Source organism: Halichoerus grypus, chromosome 2 (genome assembly GCF_964656455.1).
Source record: "Halichoerus grypus chromosome 2, mHalGry1.hap1.1, whole genome shotgun sequence".
NCBI lineage: Eukaryota > Metazoa > Chordata > Mammalia > Carnivora > Phocidae > Halichoerus > Halichoerus grypus.
The window spans coordinates 167605576-167632072 of NC_135713.1; the positions used below are offsets into that span (position 1 = coordinate 167605576).

A 26497-nucleotide genomic window follows, 5' to 3' on the forward strand; every position below is an offset into this window, starting at 1 on the left:
GAGGGCCAAGGGGGCGGGGACGCGGCGCGGGGCAGTGTGGGGCGGGAGCAGAACGCCTCGGGGGGCGGGTTGGGCCCAGTGCCAGCAGCCGAGCGGGCGCTCCGGCGGGATATGGCGGGCTGTGTGGCCCGGCGGGCCCTGGCCGTGGGCAGCCGCTGGTGGTCCCGCTCACTAACCGGGGTACGGGGGCCGAGGCCGCTCTGTGCGTCGGGTGGAGCTGGGGCCTTCCCACCAGAGGCGACCACGACGACGCGGAGGCACCTCTCGTCCCGGTGAGGGACGGAGCGCGGGGCCCGTACGTGGAGCCCAGGGAGTGTGTTCCGGCCAGGGAGGAGGCCGGGCCGGCCGAGGGTGATTGAGTTCGACCCGGGAGAGGGTTCCGGCCGGGAGCCGACCTGCCCTGCCTGGGATGTGTGCCAGGAACAGAAGGGAGCGCGGCCCGGAGCCCTGGGTTACGCAGGACTGGCTCTGAGGGGGAGCTAGTAACCCTCCCGGAGCGAATCCTCCCTCCCCAAATGGGGATCTCGAGCGCTGTTGTTAGTGGGCAGCCTTTTAATTAAGCCCTAGGGCTCTTGACTTGAACCCCCAGCCCCGGATTGGGACAAAGCCACCCTCAGAAAGATGCTCGAAGTGGGAAACTGGACTCTTGAGAATGAGCCCTGCGTGGGTTCCGGGTTTCAGCGTGACCTTGGGGAGATTGGTTCTTTCTGTGTGACTTGGGGAGGGGGCTTGAGGCCATGGGGAATGGTGTAAGCATTGTCTCTAGCGATGGGACCCGCAGGTCAAATTGGGGTTGGAAGATCAAGTGAGAGGAAGGAAGCATAAGGTTCACATCTCCAAAATGCTAAGAATAGCAGACCTTGGAAGGACCCCTAGAAAGAGCAGCCCTGTCCAGAGAGACCACTGAGAGAACTGACCTTTTGGTGACTGAAATTAGACACTGGTATTGGGGAGAGATGATAAGTATTTGCAGTGTAAGATCCCTGTGAAATGTGACGTGAATCTGAACAAAAACTAGATTGAGAGACTACTAGGTGCAATGCAGGGAGTGCACTAGGATGTTTGGAGAGGATTGCTAAGCAGTTCAAGGGCAGGGTGAAGGCTGCAGTTTCCAGGGGTAGACATAGATGGAGTTATACAGAACAAATATTTCACACACAGTGGCTCTGAGGGGGACCACGGCTAATCAGACACAGGCATTGCTCCCAGGGAACCTACAGTCTCTAGTGGAGATAAGACATGGGCACAAATAACAGAAATGCAAGGTGGGAAGGGCGGTTAAAATGCTGTGGGAAGTCAGGAGGGTGGGTCAGGGAGGAAATAGAGGCAAGGGGTATAAATAAGCAGGGTGCGAGGGCATGATATGAGGAATGCTGAGAGTGAAGAGAGAAGAAAGTGATCGGGGAGCAGTCAGACCTAACACAGAAACTGAGGTAGGGCCTGTGGCTGGACCTCAAAGGGGGAAAGGCAGAATCTGGAGTGGTGGTGTGTGAGGACACTTACCTGTTTCACCTGCCACACTGCTTTGACCCTTCGCTGCTCTCACTGCCTGGCCCCTCAGTCTCCTAGTAGCTTTTTCTGATGGGATAGGTACCATTACCTTCTCAGCTTTTCAGCTGCTTGTTCTTTTCCTTCCTAATCAGAAACCGACCAGAGGGCAAAGTTTTGGAGACAGTTGGTGTATTTGAGGTGCCAAAACAGAACGGAAAATATGAGACCGGGCAGGTGAGTGCTGGGCTGGGTCATCTGTCATTTTCTTTTCTTTCTTTCTTTTTTAAAGATTTTATCCATTTATTTGACAGAGAGAGATAGTGAGAGCAGGAACACAAGCAGGGGGAGTGGGAGAGGGAGAAGCAGGCTTCCTGCCGAGCAGGGAGCCTGATGCGGGGCTCGATCCCAGGACCCTGGGATCATGACCTGAGCCGAAGGCAGACGCTTAGCAACTGAGCCACCCAGGTGCCCCTCATCTGTCATTTTCAGGGTGCGCCCTGCTTCTGAAAGGGTCAGTTTTGGTCATAGGGCTGAATGTTACGGTTTTCTGCCTTGATGTTTAGTGCCAGACCAGAATCACAAATTTTTTAAGATGGAGTTTCTGTTTTGCTGGATGTGAATCCTTTTCATGTGTCAGTGGGTACCCTTTCCAAGTTAGTGTGGACAGAGATGATTTTTTTTAAAGATTTTGTTTATTTGAGAGAGAGAGAGAGAGTGAGTGAGCACATGAGCAGGGGGGAGGGGCAGAGGGAGAGGGAGAAGCAGACTCCCTGCTGAGCAGGGAGCCAAATGCGGGACTCCATCCCAGGATCCTGGGATCATGATCCGAGCCAAAGGCAGACGCCTAACTGACTGAGCCACCCAGGCGCCCAGGACAGATAATTTGAGCCAAAGTGAGGAGAGGGCCAGGTTGTTGAAGAATCCTGTAATTTAGTGGAAGGTGGGAAGCCAGTGGGGGGAGCTTTCAGAAAAGCACACTTTTGGGGTGCCTGGGTGGCTCAGATGGTTAAGTGTCTGCCTTCGGCTCAGGTCATGATCTCAGGGTCCTGGGATCAAGCCCCGTATCGGGCTCGCTGCTTGGCAGGGAGCCTGCTTCTCCCTCTCCCTCTACTGTTCCCCCTGCTTGTGCTCTCTCGCTCTCTCTGTCAAATAAATAAAATAAAATCTTAAAAAAAAAAAAAGAAGAAAAGCACACCTTTGGGGGCGCCTGGGAGGCTCAGAAGTTTCAGCGGCTGACTCTTGGTTTAGGCTCAGGTCATGATCTCAGGGTCCTGGGATCGAGCCCCGCATCTGGCTCTGTGCTGGGTGTGGAGCCTGCTTAAGATTCTCTTTCTCCCTCTCCCTTTGCTTCTCCCCTTCCTCCCTCTCTAAAGAAAAAAAAAAGAGAGAGAGAAAAAAAAAGGAAAGCAAACCTTTAATACTTTGTCATAGTTGAACTGATTGCAGTGTAACATACGCTGTGGGTGTGAGGCTCTTGTTTTTGTATCAACTTTGTGCCAGATCCACTGAGATTTAGGGCCCTTGTAAGTAAGGACTTTTTGTTTATTCAGCTTCCCACTCCCCTTTTCTTGTATGCCTACAGTGGACCGGGTGTTGGGCGTTGGACTTGAACCAGAAAGCAGTGCCTTCGTAGAGTTGGCAGTCTAGAAAGGAATTACGATGGGGTCAGTGGCTATGCACTGTGCTGAGTGGAGGGGAGGTCAGGGAAGTCTTCCTAGCGCTCTAAGCAACGGTCTAAAGGATCAGCAGAAGTCAGCCAGGTGAAGAGGGGTAAGAGTGTTCCGACGAGATCGGGCGCGCTCAGGGTGGGATGGCCGTGGACGTGTGCCGGTAAGAGTGTTCCGAAGCTGGTGGGGGTGGATCACAGAGTTCAAGAGAAAGATCGGCAGGACCTCCTGCTGGGGTTGCAGCTACCTGTGCTGCTCAGCGGTCTGAGTCCCACCTGGAAGGACTTGCGGACTGCACACTCACTGAGACTCTCTTTCCTCTTAGCTCTTCCTGCATAGTGTTTTTGGCTACCGAGGTGTCGTCCTGTTTCCCTGGCAGGCCAGACTATATGATCGGGATGTGGCTTCTGCAGCTCCAGAAAAGTAAGTACCCCTGTCATTATGCCTCACAGTACCCTCAGGAGGAGGCCTGACTCATGGCTGACGTAAGTAATTGGGGTCCCGGGGGGGAATTCAACATCCTCCTGGGCCATCAGAACAGTCCCAGAGTACTTTCCGGACACCATGGAGACAAAAGTGCTGAGTGCCAGGGACAGTCTTAAAAGCCAGAGGGTCCCTTTAGGCCTCCCCAGGATGCTTTCCCAAGCTGTTCTCTATTTGCATTATAAGCCCAGAAGGCGTTGAGGGACTAATTTTCTTGATTTTTTGACATTCAGTTAGAATCTTTCAATTTCTTATCACTAGAGTACATTAAAAAAAAAAGGCCTAGTTCCATTAAGTAATCATAGACCGCCTCAGGGATGTGAGAAGAGTGGGGTACTCGGGGCTTCAGGGATGGAACCAGCAATTTGATTTTCTCAACATGGTCCCCTTCTTCCAAGAAGCAGCCAGAGAGTAAGGCAAATGGAGACTCTGTGCCATGGGTCCTCCATATTTCCTTGTTGGCCCCTAACTGGGGAGGGGCTGGGCCCGGTGTTGCTGAGCAGGTACCCAGCTGATGCCAAAGCCCCTTCAGATCAGGCACTAACTAGTCTATCTAGGTAAGGAGGTGGTAGGGAGCTAGGGCAGGCACCACTTCTGCTTCTCTTGGGGTGATCTTGGGCTTTTTCTCCTACCCTCTAGAGCAGAGAATCCTGCTGGCCATGGTTCTAAGGAGGTGAAAGGCAAAACTCACACTTACTATCAGGTGCTGATTGATGCCCGAGACTGTCCACATATAGTAAGTAAGCAGGATGGCTGGGCCTGGGGTTTCTTTCCATGGGAAAGGCCTGAACCTGATGGGGACAGAGGGAGGGAGAAGGGTCAAAGAGAGCCCAGCCCTGGGCCCCAAGTTCTCAGGACTGGATAGTGACTAAGAAAATCTCTGACTCACTTCTTGCCTCAGTCTCAGAGATCTCAGACAGAAGCTGTGACTTTCTTGGCTAACCATGATGATAGCCGGGCCCTCTATGCCATCCCAGGTGAGTAGTGAGCATCATCTGGTGTGTCTCAGTGAGAAGATTCTGATGCCTTTCCGATGTCCTTTAATCTGCTAGGAGGGATTGTAGAAGCTGAGAGTGATGGTGCCAGGCTCGTCCCACCTTGAGACAAGGCCAGGCATTGTGTTCTTCTCAGCCTTGTTCCTCCCTTTTCCTGTGTGAGTTTCACTGTTTCTTTTCCCTCTCTGTGCCAGGCCTGGACTATGTCAGCCATGAAGACATCCTCCCCTACACCTCCACTGACCAGGTTCCCATCCAGCACGAGCTGTTTGAAAGATTTCTTCTGTACGACCAGACAAAAGGTGAGCTCTCTCAAGAAGGGAAGCTGGAATGGGAGAGCCTTTTCTTCAAAGGACAGTATCACAGAAGTAACTTCAAAGCTGTATATCCACAACCTTATTCAACCTCCCATTAGATCTATCAGGCAGATGGCTATTATCTCTTCCTAATAGATACGAAATGTGAGGCTCAGGGATGAGGAAAAGGCTGGTTGCTAGTGAGTGGCAAGGTCAAGGTTACAGTAGGGTCTGAAGACCTGGGCTCCTCACTCCCAGCCCCTTTCTCTTCCCAGGATGTCCCATAGCTGCTCGGGGCTTATTCTGGGTGGCCTGGTGCCTTCTTCCGGCCTGTGCTTTTGCTTCAGGTCCAGGTGCCTCGTTAACCTGGGTTGGCACTCGGAAGATTTTTCTAGGAGGGGCAGTTGGAGAACACCCGGGACTCTGGCCTGGACTAACTAGTTATCTTTTGCCCCAGCACCCCCTTTTGTGGCCCGGGAGACACTCCGGGCCTGGCAAGAGAAGAATCACCCCTGGCTGGAGCTCTCTGATGTCCACCGGGAAACGACTGAGAACATTCGTGTCACTGTCATCCCCTTCTACATGGGCATGAGGGTATGTACCTGGCCTGGGCCCCTTCCCTCGGGATGGGCCCCCAGATTTTCTGTGGTATCCCCAGTGTGACTGGAGTGGGTTCCACATTTAAACCATGTGCCTAGTGGTTCTTCCAAGTGCTGCACGTATTGGGTGGACTCCAAGATCTGGAGCAGCGAGACCCTCAGGTTCTGGGACAGAGTCCTCCAGGCTGACTCTCCCTTCTGTTCTGGTTCAAAGGCTTCCTGTTTATGAAGAATATACACATACTTGTTTAAATCAGTAGAGGCTGATCTTCACACTTTGTATGCATTAGTCAGATGTTTATTGAGCTATTTCTTGCCTGGCTGTGAGCTTCAAATAAACATGAAACCCTGTCCCTGCCTTTCAGGAGCTCATGGTAGTGGGAGAGGTTAGCAGAGAGCACATCAAGTGTTGTCATAGCGTTGGGCTCTGGGAGGGCCGAGGAGGAGGTCGGTGGCCTAAGCCAGGAGTGATTCCGGAGCGGGCGGGGGGGGGGGGGGGCAGCAGCTGGCTGGAAGACTGGTGAGAAAGGGAAGGGCCCTGTGGCTGACTTCCATTGGCACCCAGCTCCGTTGGTGATCTTGACGGGATGAGGAGGAGGGAGGCTGCCTCCTTTGGGGCTTGTTGGCCATAGTCCAGTCACCATCCCACAGACACTCGTGACATTGTTCTGTCTCTGCAACCTTCCTGGAATACACCTACTCAGTTGGAGAGCTGTTGATTGGAACAGACTTGGTCCTGCCCTCTGGGACTTAAATTCTTTGTTTTTTCCCCAGGAAGCCCAGAATTCCCATGTCTACTGGGTGAGTGTGTGCCTGGGGGTGGGGGGGGGATTTGGAGAGGGGGAGTTTGCCTCTGGCGGGAGGGGCCTGTGCACTGCAGGTGTCCGGCTTTGTTGCCTTTTGCTTTCCTAGAATTCTGGGTGGGCTAGCCCAGGTCTGTTCTTTCTCAGCTGTGAACTCTCCCCACCCCCCACAGTGGCGCTACTGTATCCGCTTAGAGAACCTCGACAGTGACGTGGTGCAGCTTCGGGAGCGACACTGGAGGATATTCAGTTTATCTGGCACCTTGGAGACAGTGCGAGGCCGAGGCGTGGTGGGAAGGGTGAGCATCATCAGGCTAATAATGCCCAGTTTCTGGTCCTTCCCAGCAGGCCTGGGGGCTGAGTGCCTGCTCTCCTCTCCTCTGTGGCTAGGGACAGAGGCTCAGTGTGTGAATGCCTTGGGCTGTTCTGGGTGACACCTCACAACAACCCCGTGAGATAGGTTTCTTACAGCCCGATTCACAGATGAAGAGAGAGGTTGCGAAGTGAGTAACTGGCGCACGGTGCCGTGGCTGACGGTGGCAGGACCTGGATCCGAATCCAAGGGCGTCTGACGTCCGCACTTGTGTAGAGTCCTTGTTGCCAGCACGGAGCCTTATTAAACATATGAACATGAGTGCCCTTCGGTGGGCTCCTCCCCCGCCCCCAAACCTCTGCTTCTGGTTGTCCTTCCTCTGCCTCTTTTTTTTTTAAAAAGATTTTATTTATTCATTTGACAGAGAGAGAGCTAGCAAGAGCAGGAACACAAGCAGGGGGAGTGGGAGAGGGAGAAGCAGGCTTCCCGCCGAGCAGGGAGCCCGATGCGGGGCTCGATCCCAGGACCCTGAGATCACGACCTGAGCTGAAGGCAGACGCCCAGCGGCTGAGCCACCCAGGCGCCCCTTCCTCTGCCTCTTTACATACCTGCCGCCTCTGCTGGTCCAGAAGAGATCTGGTTTTGCAAATCCTGCACTACCCCACCCTGTCTCCTGAGAAATAGAGTCACGAGAAATGGCCAGTGGCCACATTTAACGTGTATTTATCCCCATCAGCACGGGCTTGGGAAGCAGGGTGGGATATTGAGTGAGAACAGGCCTTTGGAGTGAGATAGTCTGGCTTTGAATGCCAGCTACGTGTGGTTTACTCACCACATAACTTTGGGCCAGTTTAATCAAAAACCTCAGTTTCTTCCTGTTAAATGGGAGTCACACCTATTACCCTCATAATTACCAGGAGATTTAAGTCAGCAAAGGTTTGCAGAACACCGCCCTGGTCCTGGCGCTCAGGCACTCCGTGAATGGACTCTGGAAGGGCTATGTACAGAGGAGGTCCTATGCCCGGCATCTTTGCCCAGTGGCCTCGGATGTTGAGTGTGAGGTTCTCTTTCCCAGAAGCAGAATGCAAGGCCCACGTCAGTGGCTGTGCTCTGGGAGGTGGTACTGGCCCGCAGTCACTGTGGGAAGCTGGAGGGGGCACCGTCCTGATGAACTGGCAGCGTGTGGCCCCGGGGTACAGGGAGCTGGCCCGGCCTTACAGATTTTGCCTGAACCCTCCCAGGAACCCGTGTTATCCAAGGAGCAGCCCGCATTCCAGTATAGCAGCCACGTCTCCCTGCAGGCTTCCAGCGGCCACATGTGGTGAGTGGGCTCGCGTGGGACGGGGCGCCTCGACTCCGCACACGCAGCCGCAGCTCAGAAAAGCGAGAGCTCAGAGTTTGCCGTTAATTCTGGGCCAGGTGACATCTAGAGATGGAGCTTTAGCTGCTATTCATTCTTGGGTGGGACTTGTCTGATTTTTTTCTGTTTTCTAGTTCCTGTGATTTCATGGACTGAGGACTTAGGCCCAAGAGGTCTGACGGTTTGGTGCTGCACTGAGTTGCCCATGTAGCTGGTTTTTCCCTGGTGGTTCACTCCTTGACCTGAAAGTATGGTTGGGTAGCTTATGCAGCGTACATCTAAGGGCCAGAATCAGGGCAGCTGTGTTTCTTCTTTTCATGTAGGGCCAGGAAGGGCTCTCGGGTTTCTGGACCAGTGTTATCCTGACATGAGCCAGGCTGGAGAGAGCCCATCCTGCTTCATCCTGCTGTGTTGAGTTCCGGAGCTGAGGGCCTTGGGCTAAGATCCTCAGTAGGGCCTCAGCACTCACTCCCTCTAACCCAGCTTCTCTCTGACGCACAGGGGCACGTTCCGCTTCGAGAGGCCTGATGGTTCCCACTTTGATGTCCGGATCCCTCCCTTCTCCCTAGAAAGCAATAAAGATGAGAAGACACCACCCTCGGGCCTTCACTGGTAGGCCAGCTGAGGCTTGAGTGCCTAGGCTCGGCCCCTGAAGAACAGCTCTCATCCCACAATTGCTGCAGAACTCTCTCTCCACCATGGGCCACAGTGGGTCTCTTTATCGTTTGCGCCATTTGATTGTGGGGTTCTTTTTTGGTGGGTGGGTGTAATCGTTTTCTCCAGAAGACCTGTGTAGGACTCCTCCAAGGCTGGCCTCCCCCGTAAGCCCTGGCTACACTGTGTTCCAGTAAACCTTTCCACCAGGACGTTTGTGTTCAGCTGCCACAGGCCTGGGGTTTCCTGGCCTGTCACACAAGTTGTTTGGAATATGAGGTTTGGTCAATAAACCAGTGCACACCTGGCCCCCCTCGCCATTTCTGCCCCCGGGGTCTCAGGCTCCCTTTTTGACGCAGTGGGGGCCCTTGGTTGCTGTCCTTGCTGCCTTTCCAGCAAACTGCCCCATCTACTAGAGTGTATCTCTTTCTCTCCTGAGGCTGGGGCTTGGCTGGACGTCTCCCAGGGTCACTGTGCCTCTCAGCCAGTGGGGTGGGGACTAGACTGGACTCTTGTTGTCTTCTTTACCCTCTGCCAGATGCTGAGCAGGAGGCCAGCATCAGGCTCGGACTCTCAGCACTGGCCACCATTGACATCGCTGGCCTCCTTGGGCCTGGGAAGGAGTAAGGCAAGCAGTGTGAGTTCCCTGGAATAACAGGCCTGCCAGCCGCGAGCTTCTATCTGTCAGGCCTTTCCAGACCGCAAATGCAGAAACTTAGCCGAGGAGGGGCTGAGCCAAGCTACTTTCTGAGCTGCTCGCAAATCTCCAAGAGCCAGAGATGAAATGTGCTGCATTTTCCCCCGAATCTTAGAGATTCCTGCTTCCCTACTACCATAGTGATTGTTAAAAGAGGTTGTTTTATTCTTGAATATTAAATCTCAGTTCCAGCCCTTATTAGTGTTGTCCTTAATCCTCCACCAGGGGGAGCCTGGGTTGCAGGGCAACTGAGTGCAGTAGGATTTCCGACTCTGGGCGAACACAAGCTGGTGAGCGGGAGGAATACAAGAACTTTGTCCACAGCAGTGAGCTGACCCAGCTCGAATCACCGCAAGCACGGCTCTGCACCACTGCGGTGTAACACAATTTTATTAGAAATTAGTGTCGGTTTCCATCACCCATGCTGAGCAACAAGGGATTGCAGTTAAGGGATAAAGGAGACCTTCTCTCGTGGCAGGACCTGGGCCAGATAAGAAATGGAATAAAACCCAGCCCTGGTACCTGTGGTGAACAGCAGGCTTCCAGTTTTCTCAGAAACCGAGAAGGTTTGACCTTCATCCACACTCTTTGCTTGCTTTCCCTTGGGCTGCTTCGAGTTGAAAAATTCACACAGCCAAGAGCTGCTTTCTGAATGGGGCTGAGAAACGCAAAGAAAATTCCCCCAACCCTTATGCCACAAAGTCCGATTAAAGAAGCTGACTTCAGTGATTTCAATGTTAGTATTTTTCTTAAGACCAGGGAGATATTTTTTATCAGTCCAGGATTACTGTGCTTTCTCAGGGAAAAGAATAGTCACCACCGAGAGAGCTGAGGATCTAAATGTCAGAGCAGCAAAGAGGCTGCAGGGCTGGGGAGGTCAAAGGACAGGCATTAAAATACCTCAGTGGGAAGCTGGGGCTTTGAGTATTAGAGGCCTCAGGAGGGCAGCGGAGGAAATAGGCCAGAGGCCTCAGGCAGCATTCCAGTCTCTGTGGGAAAGCCACAAAGCCAAAGGCAGAATCTGGCCAAAGAAATGGATTTGTCTTCACCTCTACTCTAGGGAGGGCTGGGTGAGTGTTCCGAGCTGATGACCAGGGTGCCTCACCTGGAAGTCTACATTTTCAAGGCTGTGACAAGCGTCAAAAGCCTGGTTAGTCACACTTCCCCTGCCCCATCATGTCATTTCAGGTCCTTGTAGGTGTCTACGGACCCGGGCCTGGCATTTGCCCATAGGCTCCATCGCGTCGGCCATAAGCAGGCCACTTAGCTAAGCGACAGTTGTCAGGAGCCAGGAGCCTGATAACTGGCGCTCCTTCCCGAGTGGCTACCGCTCAGCGGCTGTGGGGTTTTCTTAGGCTGGCTGAGCAGCTCCCAGCCTGATGGCATTCCTTTGGAAAAGAATTCGGATAAGCAGCCTCCCAAAGGGCCACGCCAAACAGAAGGTAGTGAAAAAAAGCCCCAAGGAGGAACTTGCATCCTTGCCCAAGAGCTGGGCCTTGGCAGCTCCACGGCCACATCACCCGGCCTTTGAAGGGACTTAGGCTGCTCCCATCACCCTGCGTCCAGACTCAACGCTGGGCAGAACACCACCACCCCCCCCGCCCCAGCCGGGACACAAAACCAACAGTATGGGGCGGGCAGGGGCCATATGGCCAAGCACATGCCACCTCTGCACAGGGCTGCTGGGAACGCAGAGCTCACGTTCACTGTCCTCAGCTGGTGGGCGTCCGAGTGTGGTGCCCACGGGCCCCACAGCCTTCCCGCTGCGGCTCATGCGCCTGGCCCCTGTAACGGCCCTTTGGCTTTCCAGAAAGTAAAACAAAGCATACCTTGGAGCTGAGGGCAAGAGAATCAAAAAGAGCAATCATGTTAGGCCCCAGGACTCCATTACGTGACCTGAAAATGTCCTTTCTCATGGGCATTATTAGGACTACAGTTCCTTCCTGTCCATGCTCTCTGGGCCGGCTGCTTGGCCAGCCCAGCAAAGCCAAAGTTAGTCCGTATTTTGTTTTATTGCTTCTCTAGCCCCTCTCTCAGACGGATTCTGGAGGGAAGAGGGGTTAGGGTCAGAAAAAGTTGATGTGTGTCAGGGCAGAATACAAATCTCCTGAATAAAAGTACAAAGTGCTTTAAAGAAACAGATGTCAAAGGCATCAAGGAAGGCCAAGGGTTCTGCCCTCTACCCAGGGTCTTGGCACCCTAGAGGGGTAGCACAAATACTTATTCCCCTCATTATTAGACTCAAAACTATTCATTTCCTAGATAATTTTTTAAAAACCAAAATCATGAAGCCTGTGCTTAAACACCTAGGGAAAAAGGAGCCCCACCTTCTGTAAGAAACTGGGCCTCCACAGCACCAGAACGAGCTCATTCCCCATGGACCTCCCCAGAGGCCTAAAGGTAGCCCTTCAGTGGAGCAAAAGGACACTCAGCAAGGGGGCAAGGGGATTGTTCTCGTGGGAGGTGGGCAGGTCAGTCCATTCGCCCCAGGGGCAGACGCAGCTCCTGTCAGGAAGGGTGAGCAAAGGGTCCAGGACCCGGGCATCCGGAAGTGCTCAGGGAGCAGGGCAAACAATGTGGTCCCTCTCCTGCTCAGGCCCTCTGCCTTCCTGTCAGGCCTCTGGGCGCTGGAGCAGAAACCCAGCCAGCAGCAGCGTGGGGCGGCCAATGGGGCAGGGTTCCACAGGAGGGGAGACAGGGTGGCCCGTGCCCTGACTCCCTGAGGGTCCTGTCAGTCGCGATGGGTGGACTGGTGGCCGAGCTGCCGGTCATCGTAAGTGCTATAGCGTTTGACATGGATACGGCGGACCCGGTCCCGCAGTTCGAAGGTCTCCTCATCTTCACTGGGGGAAGCCTGGCTGCGGCTCCGGCTGGTGGCCTCCAATAAGGAGTTGTCAGGGACTCGGGGAGTCTCATAGAGCAGGACATTCAGGGTCTCCTCATAGATGCGGGCCTCTGGGAATTCCACCTGGGGTCAGGGGGACAAGAGGACTGAATGAGGCTTCATCCGACAGGCAACAACATGGCAGGGCCCTCGCCCCTGTGCTGGCTCTCGAAGTTCCTCCCGAACTCTCTCCCGAGACAGGTGAGCGAGGGGAGGTCTCTCTCTGGAGATGTGGGGAGTTGTACTCTGTGGACATGAGGACGCCAAAGACTAGCATGCTGCCCGTGCCCCACGCGGGCCTGGAGCAGCGGGCTGGTGTGTGCGGGGTTAGGGCCTTGGCTTTGTGCTCAGAGCCAGCCTTCAGTACGGGCCCGGCACCTACGGGCCGCGAGGCCTCCGTGTCCGCCCGTGTAAAATCAGGGCTAATACCTACTTCAGAGAGTTGTTGTGAACGTTACGTGGAAGATACAAAGGCACCTGGATTCTAGCCTAACTTGACTTCTGTTCCCTCATCTGTCAAATGGGGAGAATGCTCCAGCCCTGCCTGAGGAGTCCCAAAGTCCATGAAAGAGAAAACGCTCAGGAAGGTGACAGGGGTTGCTGCCACTTCCAAGTGTAAGCAGCCCCCACAGAGACCTGACCCTGAATCCTGACTCTGTTGATACGCGCACACGGGAGTCCGCACCCCCAAAATGCCAGGAGGAAGCAGGGCCACCTCCTGTAAGCTGTCCTTCCCCAACCGTCTGGCAGCCCAGCTGGAGGCAGTTTGGGGGCCTGGAGGCCGAGCAGGTGCCACACAGGCTTGGCTGCTTTGAGCCCCTCACGCACACGACCCTCCGAGTGGGCTACCCTCCTGGCCCAGCAAAGGCCTCCACTGCCTCCGTTGCACACGCTCCTGGGGGGGCAGGGGGGAGCTCCTCTCTGGGGAGGACACCAACTGCTCGCAGCCTGGGAGAACGGGGTTTGCCGAGTTCGTGTCAACTGTCACCTGTCAAATCCCTCACACGTACCTAGCGCTGCGTTGCTCCTGAGGAGGCTAAGCTGGTCGGCCGGGAACACCCAACTAGCAGGGCCAGAGAGGAGATCAGACCCTGAACTGCTGCTCCTAGGAACCGCCGCATTTTCCTAACAGTTCCGTTAACTGCATACTATCATGCCCAGGTTTGCAGGTGAGGAAACTGAGGCCCAGCTGGTTTAAATGGCTTGTACGAGGTCAGAAAACTGGTGAGTGGTAGAACCAGAATTCAGACCTGAATTGGGCCAACTTCAAAGACCCGGTCCTTCCCGCCGCACCACGCTGTTCTTGCTGGTCAACAGCCCCCACCGCCCAGGTGACCAGAACGAAGCATTCGCGAGCCAATCCCCGAACTGCCTGAACTGGCTTCGTCCTTGCCCAGCACCATCATGTGGGTCTGGGGGAAACAGAGAGCAAGCTCCCTGTGGTGAAGGGCATAGCGGGGGCTGCGCTGGGGTGTGTCCCGCCCCCACCCACGCAGAGGGAAGCCCCCCACCTTGGTCTGCTTCTTCTCCGTGGCATACACGATGGAGGTGCAGCAGACCTCGGCCAGCTTGCGGCCCTGGCCGTAGAAGGACCAGCAGCAGATCTCATCACCAATGACGTCCTTGATGAAGAGCACGCGGCCGTTGAAGCGCAGGGAGAGCTTGTCGAACAGCTCGATGTTTTTCAGCAGGTGGTCGTCCGAGTTGCTGAAAAACCCATGGAGGCCAGGGGGCCATGAAGGCCACGGGGCCTGGGAATGAGGTGCCAGCACAAGAGACGGTGCTGGCTGGGCGCTTCCCCCCTTCCCCTCCGTGTCACGCAGAACTGAGGAAAAGTCAGGATGCCAGAGGGGACAGCAGGGAAAAGGGTCACAGGGCACCTTCTGGGTTTGGGGGCCTGTGAGGGGAAGGGGGGGAGTTGGTCTGAAGTTGAAGCAGAGAGAACTGAGGGCGGGCGGTCTCCTCTCCTCGGGCCCCAAAGGAAGGAGGCTCGCTGCCCTCGCGGCAGGAGGACCCGTTCCCTTGCCGTAGGGGGGCTGCTGGCAACACGTCCGTCCACGGGGACTCCCCGAGCCTGCGGCCTTGTGCACATACCTAACTGCAGCTGGCCAAGGGGACACTGGGCAAGGGAGAAAGTGGCCCAGCTGTGAAGCAGAAGGCTGGCTCGGGAGGAGTCCCAGCCACGGCCTTCCCAGGGTCCCTCCTCCACCTCATAAGCTAATGCTGGGAAAACACCTGGCACGGTGCCCGACAGGACACATTAGGGGGGTTCCAGTTCGTTCCCCTCTATATCCCAGCCAGGGCCCTGCGCCGAGTTCCAAACGCCTCTGCCCTCATTCCCCGTCTCTCTCTGTTCTTCCCGCCTGAGATCCAGACCCTTGCCAACCGTGCCACGAGTACAGGGGGCTCCTCTTGGGTCTGCTTCTGCAGCCCTTCCCCGAGCCTTGGCCCCCCAGCCCCCAGCCCCCAGCTGCCCACCCTACCTGGTGTAGGAATACTTGTTATTACTTCTGTTGTACAGCAGCTTCACCACGGGCTGGGAGGGAGGAGAGCGTGAGGGCCAGGCTAGGCTCCCGGCCGTCCCTGCCCGCAGCCCTCAGGGCTCCCAGTACCTTGGTGGAGGATTCGATGAGCCTCTCTTCCTCTTTCAGGGAGGTGATGATGGGGATGTTGCACACAGGCTGGTAGGAGTCCTTCTTGTCCTGGGTGGTACACACAGCCGAGAATCTTTTTTGAGATCTCCTGCTTGCCAGGCTAAGCCAGGCGTTCCCCAGGAGCTGTCGGAGCCCCCCTGCCAAGGCCACCTCTGCTTGTTGAGGAGGCATCTGGCCATAGAAACTGCCAGCTGGCAAGCAGAACCCCATTTCCAGAAAACCTAAAATCCAGATAGCAAGGTGTAGAAACTGGAAGCTGGGCTTAGTCCTACTGCCCGAGTCTGTCACCTGACAAACAGACTGGCTGCCAGTGTCCTTGGCCTGGGCAGCACCCGGCATATCTAACAGTGAGGTTCGGACTCACCAACCGTACCGGTCATGCGACCTTCCAGGAACTGGACCTTTATGTCCCTGAAGGGAGGGGCCCACTCCCCACCTCCTCGACCTGAGCCCACTTGAGCTCCCTACCTGCAGAGCAGTCTGGCACACGCTCACCAGCCCCTGAATGAGGTAATACTTGGCCTCGGCCATCAGTTCCTTGATTTCTTGCCGGTTCTGTGGGAGGATGATGGTGTCATCGCGGAGGTAATTCAAAATGGTGCCGAAGTGCTTTCCACATCGGTCTATGAGGATCCAGCCTAGGGATTCAGACAGGCCCCCGACAGTTACTCGTTGCCTCCAGGTAGCCCGCAGCACAGGGTAACAGAAGTGGGAACGCCACCTCTAGCTCTTAGGTCTGTGGCTGTTCTTTTCCACCAAGGGTGGCCCAGACTGCGGGGGACAGAGGCCCTCCAGGCTCTGCGGCAGCCCTCAGAGGTCTCAGCTCAGGAGCGCTCAGGCCCACCGCCTGGCGACATGAACACCACCAGGCCCTGCCTGCCTTCTGTGCACTGCCCGGTCAGTACAGCGATGGTTCTCAGGAGAATCTAGTCCTTTTGTTATTTAAAAGGTATGGATCTTGGCCCTGGAAAACCTGTAAGCGCACACCCTTCTACATACAACCTCAAAGAATGCCAGGGCTCTACCACAGACTCCAGGTGAAGGAGTCCTGGACCAGGTAACGGGAAGAGTGAATCTAGAGTCTAGACCTGCCAGGCTCGAGCCCTGCCCCGAAATCGCTTCTTCAGGAATTCTTTCTTCCCTCCTCAGCTGGCCCAACAAGCCCCAGTGCCTCACCTTCTTTGTCGGTCAGCACCTCCATGCGCCCGCTGAACATGGCCTTGAGCATGGTGTCGTGCCGGGTTAGTGCCCGCACGGTGGTGTAGTACAGGGAGCCCCCCACGTTGAGCTGGACGTATTTGTTGCCCAGGCCTCCTCCCTTGAAGCCGCTCAGCTTGGGCTTGGCCCCCGAGGCTGGGCACAGACAGGTATCCCCGGACATCTCCCGCTGCAGGTAGATCACCACACGGCAGGAGGTCGGCTTGGAAGGCTCCGCCGTGGTGGAAGGATCACGAGCGAGTGGTCAGCGGAGGCCAGAGCCTCATACTCTCAACACTGTGAGCAGGAGATGGGAGAGAAGACGGGAGTTAGCAGAGGAGAGCCCTCAGCTGAGAGGGGACAGGAGGGGACTGTGCAGTCATTCTCTGCTTGACAAGCAAGACTCCCTGGCAGAGGCTAAGGCCCTAGGCAACAGCAAAAGAGGACATTCCTGTTCTTCTTTATGGTAACAGGAACCAGCACAGTCTCCCAGAGCCTGCCCCTCATCTCGCCAGCCCCCCTGAGCCTCGGCTCAGCTCTCGGCAGCAAGGAGGACAAGCAAACCCTGGGAGTTAGTCCGAGTCGGCTTGAGGAGCAGCTGGGGCAGCCGAAGTCTTTACCCTGGGGAACGACAGTCCAATTCCAGTTCTTTGCCTCTCAAGGTTCCCAGGACCCAAGTCTTCCCACCAAACCTACTGGGAATCCTGCCAGCGCAGGAGATTCCCAGGAGCTAGAGGGACAGGATGCACTTCCTTTCTAAAGATTCCAGGCCCAGAAGCAGTCTGCACCAGCGCTGACTTTGAGCACCACCGCGGTCTGGCTTCAGGAAGGAAAGTAAAAGCAGCTTCAGGAGAGCACGGAATGAGCCAGGCTAGAGGGCGCCAGCCAGTGTTCCTGGCAGAGGTTACCCGGGCCGCAGCACAGTTTCCTGACCTTCCTCTTTCTTGGTCCCAGCCCCGTCCCAAGTTCCTGAAATTGTCACCATTTTCCAGGACAGAACAACTACAGGATGGCTATTTTTACTTCTTTTTCCTGAGAGGAGGCCCAGCCTTATCTCTTCCTTTCTTCCCTACCCACAAGACCGGGGAGAAGGGGCTTGAAAAGACCGGATGATAAATCTAAAAACAACTGTGAAGTGATTTGGAAACTAAAACACTGATAGGCATTCATGGGAGGGAGGAGTGAGGGAAGAAAAGGAGAGCAAAGCCAGGTCACCCCCCGCGAGCTAGATTCTCTATTATATGTCTTGGTTTTCTAAGGAATCACTAAAATCCATTCATTGAAAAAAAAGAGCAAACATTCACTGCACGTTTACTATGTACCAGGTACTAGTCTAGGCAACTTAATATACACATTACTTCATTTAACTCATTCAGCGAGAAAACAAGACTGAGTCCCTACTCCGTTAGGCGGTAGGGACAGAGAGATGGAAAGATACGGACTTTGCCTTCAAGGAGTACCAAGAAGCATCATAACGTTAACAAGAATAAAACTTAGTAAGAGTTAGCGTTTATTGTGCCCTGTTATGTGCTGGGCACTGAGGACACAGAAGGGAACAAGTACGTCAGGGCCTCACGGAGATTACATTCTAGGGGGAGGATACAGACAACAAGCAAGACAATGAATAAATAAGCAAGCAGTTCCAGAGGGTAAGAAATACAATAAATAAGCTAGTGATAAGAGAGTGACTAGGGAGAAGTCCTAAAATGGGTAGGGGCCGGGGAAAGCCTCTTTGGGAAGGTGACATTCCAGCTGAAGTCTGAAAGAGCGTTCCAGATGGATGGAAGAGTAAGTGCAAAGTTTCTCAGCTAGACACAAGTTTTAGGAACAGAAATAAGGCCAAGATGTCTAGTGCATAGAAAGAAGGGGGAAGTTGGCTTGATGTAAAGTCAGGACGCAGGGGCCAGTTCATATTAAAAAGTTTGCATTTTATACTAATTGCGATGGCCATCGATTGGAGGGTTTTAAGTAGGAGAGTGACAGGACCTGAGTTATTCACATTTTGAAAAGATCACTCTGGCTGCCGGGTAGAGAATGGATCGTAAGGGTGCATGAGAACAAGCGGGAAGACCAGAGGAAGCGGCAGTCTAGGCAAGTGGTGAAGGCCTGGACTGCAGTGCTGGCAATGGAGAAAGAAAAAAGGTAAAATCGCCTCATAGTCCTCACAACACGCAAAAGTTTGCGGTTGCACGTCACCTCCTATAAGTGAGATCCAGAAGCAGTGCTTACCACAACGCCATGCACATCTGAAAGTATTTAATATGTCAGTTTGTTAGACTGAAACTGTCCCTGAAAAGATTTAGGTAGGCCCCTAAGAAGAATGTCCAAGGAAGGACCAGAGCGGGTGCTTTGTGAAGTACCGAATTTCCTTGGTGGCTTGTCCAGCAGACTCTCATTTGCCCCAAGGATGGAGTATGGATGAGATGAACCCTCACCAGCAGACTGCCCAATCCCTAAGTAACACATGAACAGTATGAAATCACCTCACCCTCCTCCACCCACCCCAAAGGAATAAGTCCATCCCTTAACAGGTTTTAGCAAGTTCCCTACGTACTTTGGGTCTAGCCCCGATTTCCCCAAGGATCAAAGCAAGCACACATGTTCTGCCAAAGTAAAGGAATTCAAAGGCTAGGCGGTGGCCAACAGAGCCTACAAAGCAATTGCTTTGAGCCCCTGGATGACGTCAGCTCAGATGCCGCCCGCTCAGATTCCTCCCAGACCAATGGGCTCCAGGAATCTTGTGGCAGGTGACGCCCCAGAAAGTAATTCCAGTGAGAATGAAGTTTCCACTGATAGCCTCACTGCTGTTCCTTCCGGACTTTGTGTGTGGATATTTGGGGATGCCTGGGGCTGAGGGCGTATCCGAGTCTCCCTCAGCGAGGCTAATGGGAACCGAAGCAGAATAAAGGGCAGGACAACCACCACGGCCATGGAAGAAGGTGGGGTCCTAAAGGAAAAAGGACCCAGAAATCCATCACACTCGGTGGTGGCGGGCTGGTAACCGATCTTGGGTAGAGGAGGAGGATCTAGCAGAAATTCTAGGTGTAAATCTTAAGCTTCGTCCAAAGGGACTGGAAAGATTTAGCGAGACCCAACCTCTCTGTGGTCTGTGGTGAGTCTTCCCCGGCCCGCACCCCTCCTCACCACCGAGAAACTGAGACCGATTCTGACACCCATCCCAGTGGAGGATTTGAGCTCTCCATCTCCCCTACACCGTCCCACGCCTTTTCCCCAGGACTGGGTGGGGCTCTCTGCTCCAGCCCGGGGCCCGTCCATCCTGTCCCCTAGGGCATCCGCACCCTGGCTCTCACCGTCCCCGGGGGGCGCTTCTCTTCTCAGCTGGGTTGCAAGCCGACCCTGTGCCGCCCTGGGCTGTGGCCGCCTGCCCGCCAGCAATCCCGGCTGTGAACTCACATCCTCCGCTCGCGGTCTCCGCCTGGAGCCCCGGCCCAACCCCGCCCGCCCCGCAGCCTGGGACTCTAAAGCGGGCCTTGCCCAGCACCCAATCACGGGGGAGGGAGGGGTCCCTGAGAGAATTCCGCCGTGAGTGCTCAGCTACTTCCGGCAGCCTTTCCGGCGCAAAGGCCTCTGGGTCTTGTAGGCAGCCGTCCCTCCTCTCAGGCCTGTTTCCCAGCAGGCTCTGCGGGTTGGGCGGAGTAAGTACTTCCGCAGTCAGGTAATGACGTTACGGGTAAACAGGTCCTGTAGCCGTGGCAGCGGCTGAGGCCGGCGGGCGAGGCACCGACTGCCGCTGACCCGGGAGAGAAGCGGCCTGCCGGAATCAGCCCGGGCGGCAGCGCGCCGCCGCTACGGGGTTGGCAGGTAGGCAGCGACTCCGGGTCGGGGGACGCGGGCGGACCCGGGGCGAGTGAACCCAACAGGCCGAAAGAAACGTGGGGATTCCGCGCGATTCTTTGCGAGCCGTGTGACACCCAGCTTTGGCCTGGAGCTTTACGCGGTGATGCTCGCAACTGTCTGGTGAGGAAACTGCGGCTCATATAAGTTCAAGGCGTTTACGTAGTGTGCACAGCCAGCTCCACCACCCGGGTCTTTCTAACTGTGTGCGCGGTGCCCCTTCCCCTCATCCCGCGGATGGCGCCTGCTGGCGGGGCCGGGAGTGGATCTGGGAGAGCCAGGGGGTGGACAGAGTGTCGCCGCCGTCATCTTCAGGGAGCTCAGTGCTGTTCTTGTGCCCGGCGCTCCTCAGATGCTCAGACACGCACGTGTGGTGGGAGTTGGGAGGGAATCTGATAGTCGGTTGGGAACCCTCTCCCTGCCCTCTTCTCCGGTCCAATCCATCTCATTCAACTCTGCCCTCCAAACATACAGTTGGCGCTCAGGCCGGGTACATGGGAATCTTGCCTGCCTCTTTCCTTCTCTCATCCCCAAACTCCTACATTCAGTCAGTGCTTTACCAAATGCCATCAACTTAGGTAACATCGCAAATTGGAACACTTTTCTTCAGCTCCAAGCCTTGGTCACTGTAGTAGCCTTCTCTGTTTCCAGTCATTCGTTCCACAAACATTTACTGAGTGCAGGCGCTCAGTGTGTGCAGGCACCCTGCTAGATGCTAGGATTACAGTGATGAACAAGGTAGGTGTAGCCCCACTGTCTCGTTCCCTCCAGTTCATTCTCCATCCTGGGTCAGAGTGATCGTTCTAAAAGGCAGATAAGGCTGTGCTTCTCTGCTGAGAATCTGCTGGCTGCTCACTACCCTTACGATAAAATCCAAGCTCATGACTGCGGCTTTCAGAGCCCTCCCTGAACCAGCTCTGGCCTTCCCATCTAGACTTACCCTGTTCCACACTCCCCCTAGTTCACTGGGTTTTCACCACACTAGCCTTTCAGTTCTTGGAATGCATTACATTTCTTTTAGCTTCAGGATCTTCACACATGCTTTTCTTTCTGCCTGGAATGCCTCCTCCCTGTTTCACTTGGCAAACTTTTGGATATTCTTTAGGTCTCAGCTTGAGTGTCATGTTTTCAGAAGCTTTTGTTGAGGGGCACATGGGTGGCTCACTCGGTTAAGCATCTGCAGCTGGCTCAGGTCATGATCCCAGGGTCCTGGGATCGAGCCCCATGTCAGGCTCCCTACTCAGCGGGGAGCCTGCTTCTCCCTCTCCCTCTCTCCCTGCTTGTTCTCTCTCTCTCTCTCAAATACATAAATAAAACCTTTAAAAATAATTTTAAAAAAGGAGCTTTTTTTGAGACACCCCCCATATGAATTATGTCCTCTTGCTGCAGCTTCATATAGCACCATGTGCTTTTCCTCATACTGTCCTCACAATATGTGATTATTTGTTTACTGTCCGTCCAGAGATCAGAAATGTTTCTGAATAAATGCATCCTCTCAGGGAAGGGAGTGGAAGTGGAAGCAGATATTTGCTCCCTCAGGTTACTGGAAGCTTCCTAGAGTAGCTGGTCTAACTAATCAGACCAGCTACTGGTAGGTGTTAAATGCTCGGACTCTATGTGTAAATGTAACAGAACAGCAGGAAGACAGATCTTTTTAAAAAGCTCGATTAAAAGGAAGCTCGGGATGATTAAAATGTTTCAAAAGGAAGATGCTAGCTTAGTTCCTTCAGTGGATTCCAGTAGGCCAACGGCTCAGTCCTACACAGACAGCCTATAGACATGCATTAGTTGGCCCACAGTGTTAGATGTAGTTTTTCCTTTAAACTTTTGAATTCAATACTTCCCTTTAAAAATCAGATTTCGGGCGCCTGGGTGGCTCAGTTGGTTAAGCGTCTGCCTTTGGCTCAGGTCATGATCCTGGAGTCCCTGGATCGAGTCCCACATCGGGCTCCCTGCTCAGCGGGGAGTCTGCTTCTCCCCCTGACCCTCCCCCCTCTCATGCTCTCTCTCTCTCATTCTCTCTCTCAAATAAATAAATAAAATCTTTAAAAAAAATAAATAAAAATAAAAATCAGATTTCATCTCTAAATCTGGATTTTTGGCTGTCTTGAAAATCAGTTCTGGCAGCCGGGGAACTTAATTCTTTTTTAACCATTGCTCCTCCTATGGTATACCTGCTCTGGGAAGTTACTCCCATAATCACCCCATTTGGGACAGAACTTTTCTAAGGAAGCCGGAAGGGAAACAGCTGGGGGAGGTGGGAGCAGAGGAAAGGGCTGGCGCAGGGCCAGCGGGTGGTAGCCTTTGGAACACTTGGGGTTTGGGAATTGGTATGGCAGCCAGTGGGTAGCCCTAAGGAGCATTGTGTGTGCTTTTTGTGTGTTCGTGTGTTTGCCAGAACGAGGGTGAGTTTTCAGTGTTTCCTTCCCAGAATTGAGGCATCCTTTGGACCAGGAATGCAGGGTGGCCTGGGAAGGGAAAAGATCTCTCTGCTGGTTCTCTTGCCTACAGAAAGAAACCCAGACTCCTTAGTTGGGCACACAGGGTCTTCCTGATCTGGCCCCAGCCGACCTTTGCAGCTCTTTCCTCGGTCCTTTCATCTTCTAGGTCTTCTGGCCGGTTCAGTGACTTCACACTCTTGTCCGTGCTGTTTTCTCCGCTTGGGAAGCCTTTCCCTAGCCTCCTCACTTGGTATGTTCTTGCTGATGCTTCATTCCTTTTTGTGTTTTCTGCTAGAAAGAGATGGAGTCAACTTTGGTCCTAGTTCAGGCCAACATGCCTGTGACATACATTGTGGGTAATGTCCTTATTGCTGGCTTATTTTTTAACTCTCATTTTTAAGTCATGCAGATTTCCTCTTTTACTTGCTTTTGGTGTTGTGCTAGGACTGTACTGGAAAAGCTTTCTCATGTCCTTTGGGTACATAATCGGGGATAAATATGCTTATGGCTTCTCACAATTTAGTTCAAATGTTACTCCCTCACCCTGTTAACTGCTCTGTTCTCCTGCACCACTTGAGTGATATTTCTGTAAAAGCACTTAACACAGTATACTCTCTCAGTTTCCATGTCTGTCTTCCTCCAGCTAAACTATGTGCTCCTCCAGGGCGGGCACCATGTCGCACTCATCTTTGTACCCCCAGCATCTAGCAGTGTTGGCATGTAGTAGGCACTCAAGAAATGTGTGTTGAATGAACGATGCCCGTGACAAGCAACTGGACTTTATTCTTTCCTGACCCTTGCTCCTATGACACACTTCCTCCCGGCTGCCACTAGCACCCCTTCAGAGCAGAGCTGCTCTTCTCTAGGGAAACCGGAAGGGAAACAGGTGAGGCTCAGAGAGGTGGAGGCAGAGGGAAGGGGAGCCTTTGGAGGAACGTCTGCGGTTTTGGCGCTGGTGTCTGGGGGCAGGAGTGGGGCTGGGCTGGAAGCGGGCATTTCCTTGGGTGGCTGGGAAGTGATCGGGGACTGAGGCTGCTTTCTTCACAGCTATGGCCAAGGACATCCTGGGTGAAGCAGGGCTGCATTTTGATGAGCTGAACAAGCTGCGCGTGTTGGACCCTGAGGTTACCCAGCAGACCATAGAGCTCAAGGAAGAGTGCAAGGATTTTGTGGACAGTGAGTGTCATTTGGGGAGACGTGGTGCCCCGCCTCCACCCCCACCCGCAGCTGTCATCCTGGCCAGAACAGGGCTAGTGGCTCTCTGGATGTTGTGTCTGGGCTTTGTGAATTCCCGCATACCAACCACCTTGTCTCCCTGCTCTCTAATGCTCACGTGTAGTCAGACACAGAGCACCAGTCAAGACAAATGGTGAAGTGGAGAGAGGATATCCCATCTTTGATTTTTTTGCTCTCAGAAACCTTGAACTTCATGGGGCAGAACTATGGCTTGAGGGTGGGAAAGAGTTATGTACTCATGATTTGATTTCTTGGAAGTTCAACAGACTCAATGAGGTCATTTTTTAGCTAGCTATCCAGGACGGCTCCTGTCCCAGCAGGCGAGCAAGCCCAGGGGCCGTGAATACAGGGCAGCTCTAGCTAAAGCAGGGATTTCTGAGCCTTCTGCGCACTCCATAGTCTGTAGAAAGCTTGACTGGTGAAGGGCGGCATGGGCTCCACTGCCAGTCTTCTCACCCACCGCCTGTTGTCCTTCCTCCCTGGGTCCTAGTTCACTCCCCAGTAGAATGAGGTCCCACCACACCCAAGGACATTGAAAATAGCAAATGGGAGATTAGGTACTTAAATGCTTTGAGCTCTTTATTAGTTCTGGTCACAGTCGGCAAACCACTGCCCCCCTAACCACCCTTAACTGAAATCCAGTTCCTTATCTGGGGCTAGCCAAGAGGCTCTGTTCAAGTCCTGAGTCAGTTCTTTCATGAACATGGCCTTTGTGCTTCCTGTTACTCCTGGGAAAGCAGGACAGAGCCTGCGCAGAGGATGGGCCCATCAGGAGCCTCATACCTAAGGTTAATAGTCACTGGCTGGCTCATTTGGGACTCAAGGTCCAAGTATGCCCCAGTCCAGCTCTGGGCACCTGGCCACCCTTCTCTCGGTTTAAACCAAGGGTGGAAGACTTTAGGTCAGCGGGCACCAAATTGTTTTGACACAAATTAGAAGGGGCAGTTAGCCCTGCCCTCTTGCCACAAGGGAACACAGAGGGAGTGGTGATGCCGAGAAAATAAAACCTTTTATTTTCTGTTCTTTCCCTAAAAGAAATTGGCCAGTTTCAGAAAATAGTTGGTGGTTTAATTGAGCTTGTTGACCAACTTGCAAAAGAAGCAGAAAATGAGAAGATGAAGGTAAGATCAGCAGGTCTTCTAAATCTTGGCCTGGGACATGGTTCAGTCGCTCTTTTTCTTGGGGAGGGGGGTGTGGGATTTTATTTAGAACAGGATTTTGGGGCGCCTGGGTGGCTCAGTCATTAAGCGTCTGCTTTCGGCTCAGGCCACGATCTCAGGGTCCTGGGATCGAGCCCCGCATCGGGCTCCCTGCTCCGCGGGAAGCCTGCTTCTCCCTCTCCCACTCCCCCTGCTTGTGTTCCCTCTCTCGCTGCCAAAAAATAAAATCTTAAAAAACAAAACAAAACAGGATTTTAGTAACAAGTGCAGTTAACCTCTGGTTGAACTCATATGCTAGTACACTTTGTCATTCTTGCCTTTAATCTTCACATCACCGAGATAGGTGGTTTTATGCTCATTTTATAAGTGAAGCAATGAAGGCATGCAGGGTGTCGATGACTTGGCAAAGGACCCAAGGCTAAATGGCACACTAAATGGGCCACTGACCACCTGTGTGCTAGACTCGGGGATACTCGTAGACCTGCCCCTGAGCTCCAGTCCAGGTCTCATTAGGCACTTGGGATCATGCAGTTATTCCTCCCCCTTATTCCTGAGGCTCTTGGGGGCTCAACTCTCTTGCCAGCTGGGCACTGAGACAGCCCCCACGTGGCCCTTCCTTGGCTGAGGACTTAAAGCTGAAGATGGTTTTAATGAAGCCATGACCTTCTTTGGTGATACTATTTTTCTAGGCCATTGGTGCTCGGAACTTGCTCAAATCTATAGCAAAACAGAGAGAAGCCCAACAGCAGCAACTCCAAGCACTAATAGCAGAAAAGAAAATGCAGCTTGAAAGGTAAGAAGATGTAAAGCAAGTTCTTTACTCAACTGCAATTCCATTCTTCCTTCTTGAACGGTCACCTCTTATCCTTCTTCCTCATCATTGTTCTCCCAGGAATAGTGTCTCACTTATCCTGATTTGAAGATTTAAAAAAATAAAATTACATTTGATGAGAAAGAAAATTTCTTAATACAAAACCACCTCTAATATTGAGAGCTTGAAAGCTCAGGTAGCAAGTGTCCAGGCTTGGCTGGTTCTCCTAAAGGAAAACACCTCTCGGGGCTGGAGACTTCTTATGGGTGGCCCTAGGCTGGGCTTTGCCTCTTTGTTCTTTCTTACCCTAACTTCTTCATTGTGAACTCACATCATTTCTTGGCATTATTTAAATCATTTATATTCTTCTCTAGAAGAATTAAATCCATGGTTTATTTCATCCATTCTTAGGGCTTCTAACAATTTTGTTTTTCAGGTATCGGGTTGAATATGAAGCTTTGTGTAAAGTAGAAGCAGAACAAAATGAATTTATTGACCAATTTATTTTTCAGAAATGAACTGAAAATTTCATTTTACAGCAGGAGGGCAAAAAAATAAGACCCAAAAAAAACCTCTGTACTGTTCCTGTGACTTGACTAACGGCCCATGTACGTCCTGAGGGACGGTGTGTAACGAACGCAGCATCTCCAAAGGCGGGAAACAGATCTGGGGAGCTTGCCGCGGATGTCCGTGCGCAGCTGCCGAACACCTGTGGCCACGGTGGTCCGGGCTCTCACCTCTTGGCATTCTTAGCCTGAACTGAGCAGTCTGTAAATGCTGATTTTTTTTTTTTGTAAATTCAAAGCTTTGGAAAGGAAGAGCAATAAATTATTGTTTTCAAATGGCTTGATCTACCTCTTTTCCTGTTGCCCTTGAAGTGTACATTTAACATCTTGGGAGA

The 26497-nt window shown here is 53.3% G+C and overlaps 3 protein-coding genes across 5 annotated transcripts; 2 read left to right on the forward strand and 1 right to left on the reverse strand.

The window, feature by feature from the left end:
- The first annotated feature begins 41 nt into the window (after window positions 1-41).
- Window positions 42-9556, forward strand: POLDIP2 (DNA polymerase delta interacting protein 2). 2 transcript variants are annotated; one of them, XM_036122543.2, is made up of 11 exons: window positions 44-272; window positions 1644-1725; window positions 3484-3581; window positions 4281-4377; window positions 4543-4618; window positions 4831-4938; window positions 5390-5526; window positions 6306-6332; window positions 6508-6633; window positions 7889-7968; window positions 8509-9556. In XM_036122543.2, exons 1-11 carry the CDS (start codon window positions 112-114, stop codon window positions 8621-8623), a joined length of 1107 nt encoding a protein of 368 aa, XP_035978436.1. In that variant the 5' UTR covers window positions 44-111; the 3' UTR covers window positions 8624-9556. The 2 variants fall into 2 exon arrangements, with proteins under 2 accessions (XP_035978438.1, XP_035978436.1); XM_036122545.2 differs by lacking the exon at window positions 7889-7968 and having other exon boundaries at window positions 42-272.
- Window positions 9557-9730: 174 nt separating this feature from the next.
- TNFAIP1 (TNF alpha induced protein 1) lies at window positions 9731-19581 on the reverse strand. Of its 2 annotated transcripts, none has more exons than XM_036122547.2 (7): window positions 19405-19581; window positions 16073-16390; window positions 15365-15534; window positions 14855-14944; window positions 14726-14778; window positions 13754-13949; window positions 9731-12326 (listed from the first exon to the last, which is right to left on the reverse strand). In XM_036122547.2, the coding sequence occupies exons 2-7, from the start codon at window positions 16275-16277 to the stop codon at window positions 12090-12092; spliced, it is 951 nt and encodes a 316-aa protein (XP_035978440.1). In that variant the 5' UTR covers window positions 16278-16390; window positions 19405-19581; the 3' UTR covers window positions 9731-12089. The 2 variants fall into 2 exon arrangements, with proteins under 2 accessions (XP_035978440.1, XP_035978441.1); XM_036122548.2 differs by having other exon boundaries at window positions 19393-19581.
- A 153-nt stretch (window positions 19582-19734) lies between these two features.
- Window positions 19735-26441, forward strand: IFT20 (intraflagellar transport 20). The gene is given in 8 exon segments (XM_078068145.1): window positions 19735-19915; window positions 22556-22639; window positions 23033-23245; window positions 23248-23275; window positions 23437-23565; window positions 24661-24746; window positions 25475-25578; window positions 26033-26441. Coding segments are annotated over 6 exon segments (480 nt in total). The 5' UTR covers window positions 19735-19915; window positions 22556-22639; window positions 23033-23194; the 3' UTR covers window positions 26115-26441.
- The last annotated feature ends 56 nt before the right edge of the window (window positions 26442-26497 follow it).

Bases quoted from the DNA above. Each gene is read 5' to 3' on its own strand.
- POLDIP2 (XM_036122543.2), top strand. From the start codon at position 112: ATGGCGGGCTGTGTGGCCCGGCGGGCCCTGGCCGTGGGCAGCCGCTGG. The intron at 4,619-4,830 runs GTGAGTAGTGAG...TCTCTGTGCCAG, and splicing joins GGCCCTCTATGCCATCCCAG to GCCTGGACTATGTCAGCCAT. The intron at 4,939-5,389 runs GTGAGCTCTCTC...CTTTTGCCCCAG, and splicing joins TCTGTACGACCAGACAAAAG to CACCCCCTTTTGTGGCCCGG.
- TNFAIP1 (XM_036122547.2), bottom strand. From the start codon at position 16,277: ATGTCCGGGGATACCTGTCTGTGCCCAGCCTCGGGGGCCAAGCCCAAG. The intron at 14,779-14,854 runs GTACTGGGAGCC...CCTCCCTCCCAG, and splicing joins TCATCGAATCCTCCACCAAG to CCCGTGGTGAAGCTGCTGTA. The intron at 13,950-14,725 runs GTAGGGTGGGCA...TGGGTTTTTCAG, and splicing joins AACAAGTATTCCTACACCAG to CAACTCGGACGACCACCTGC.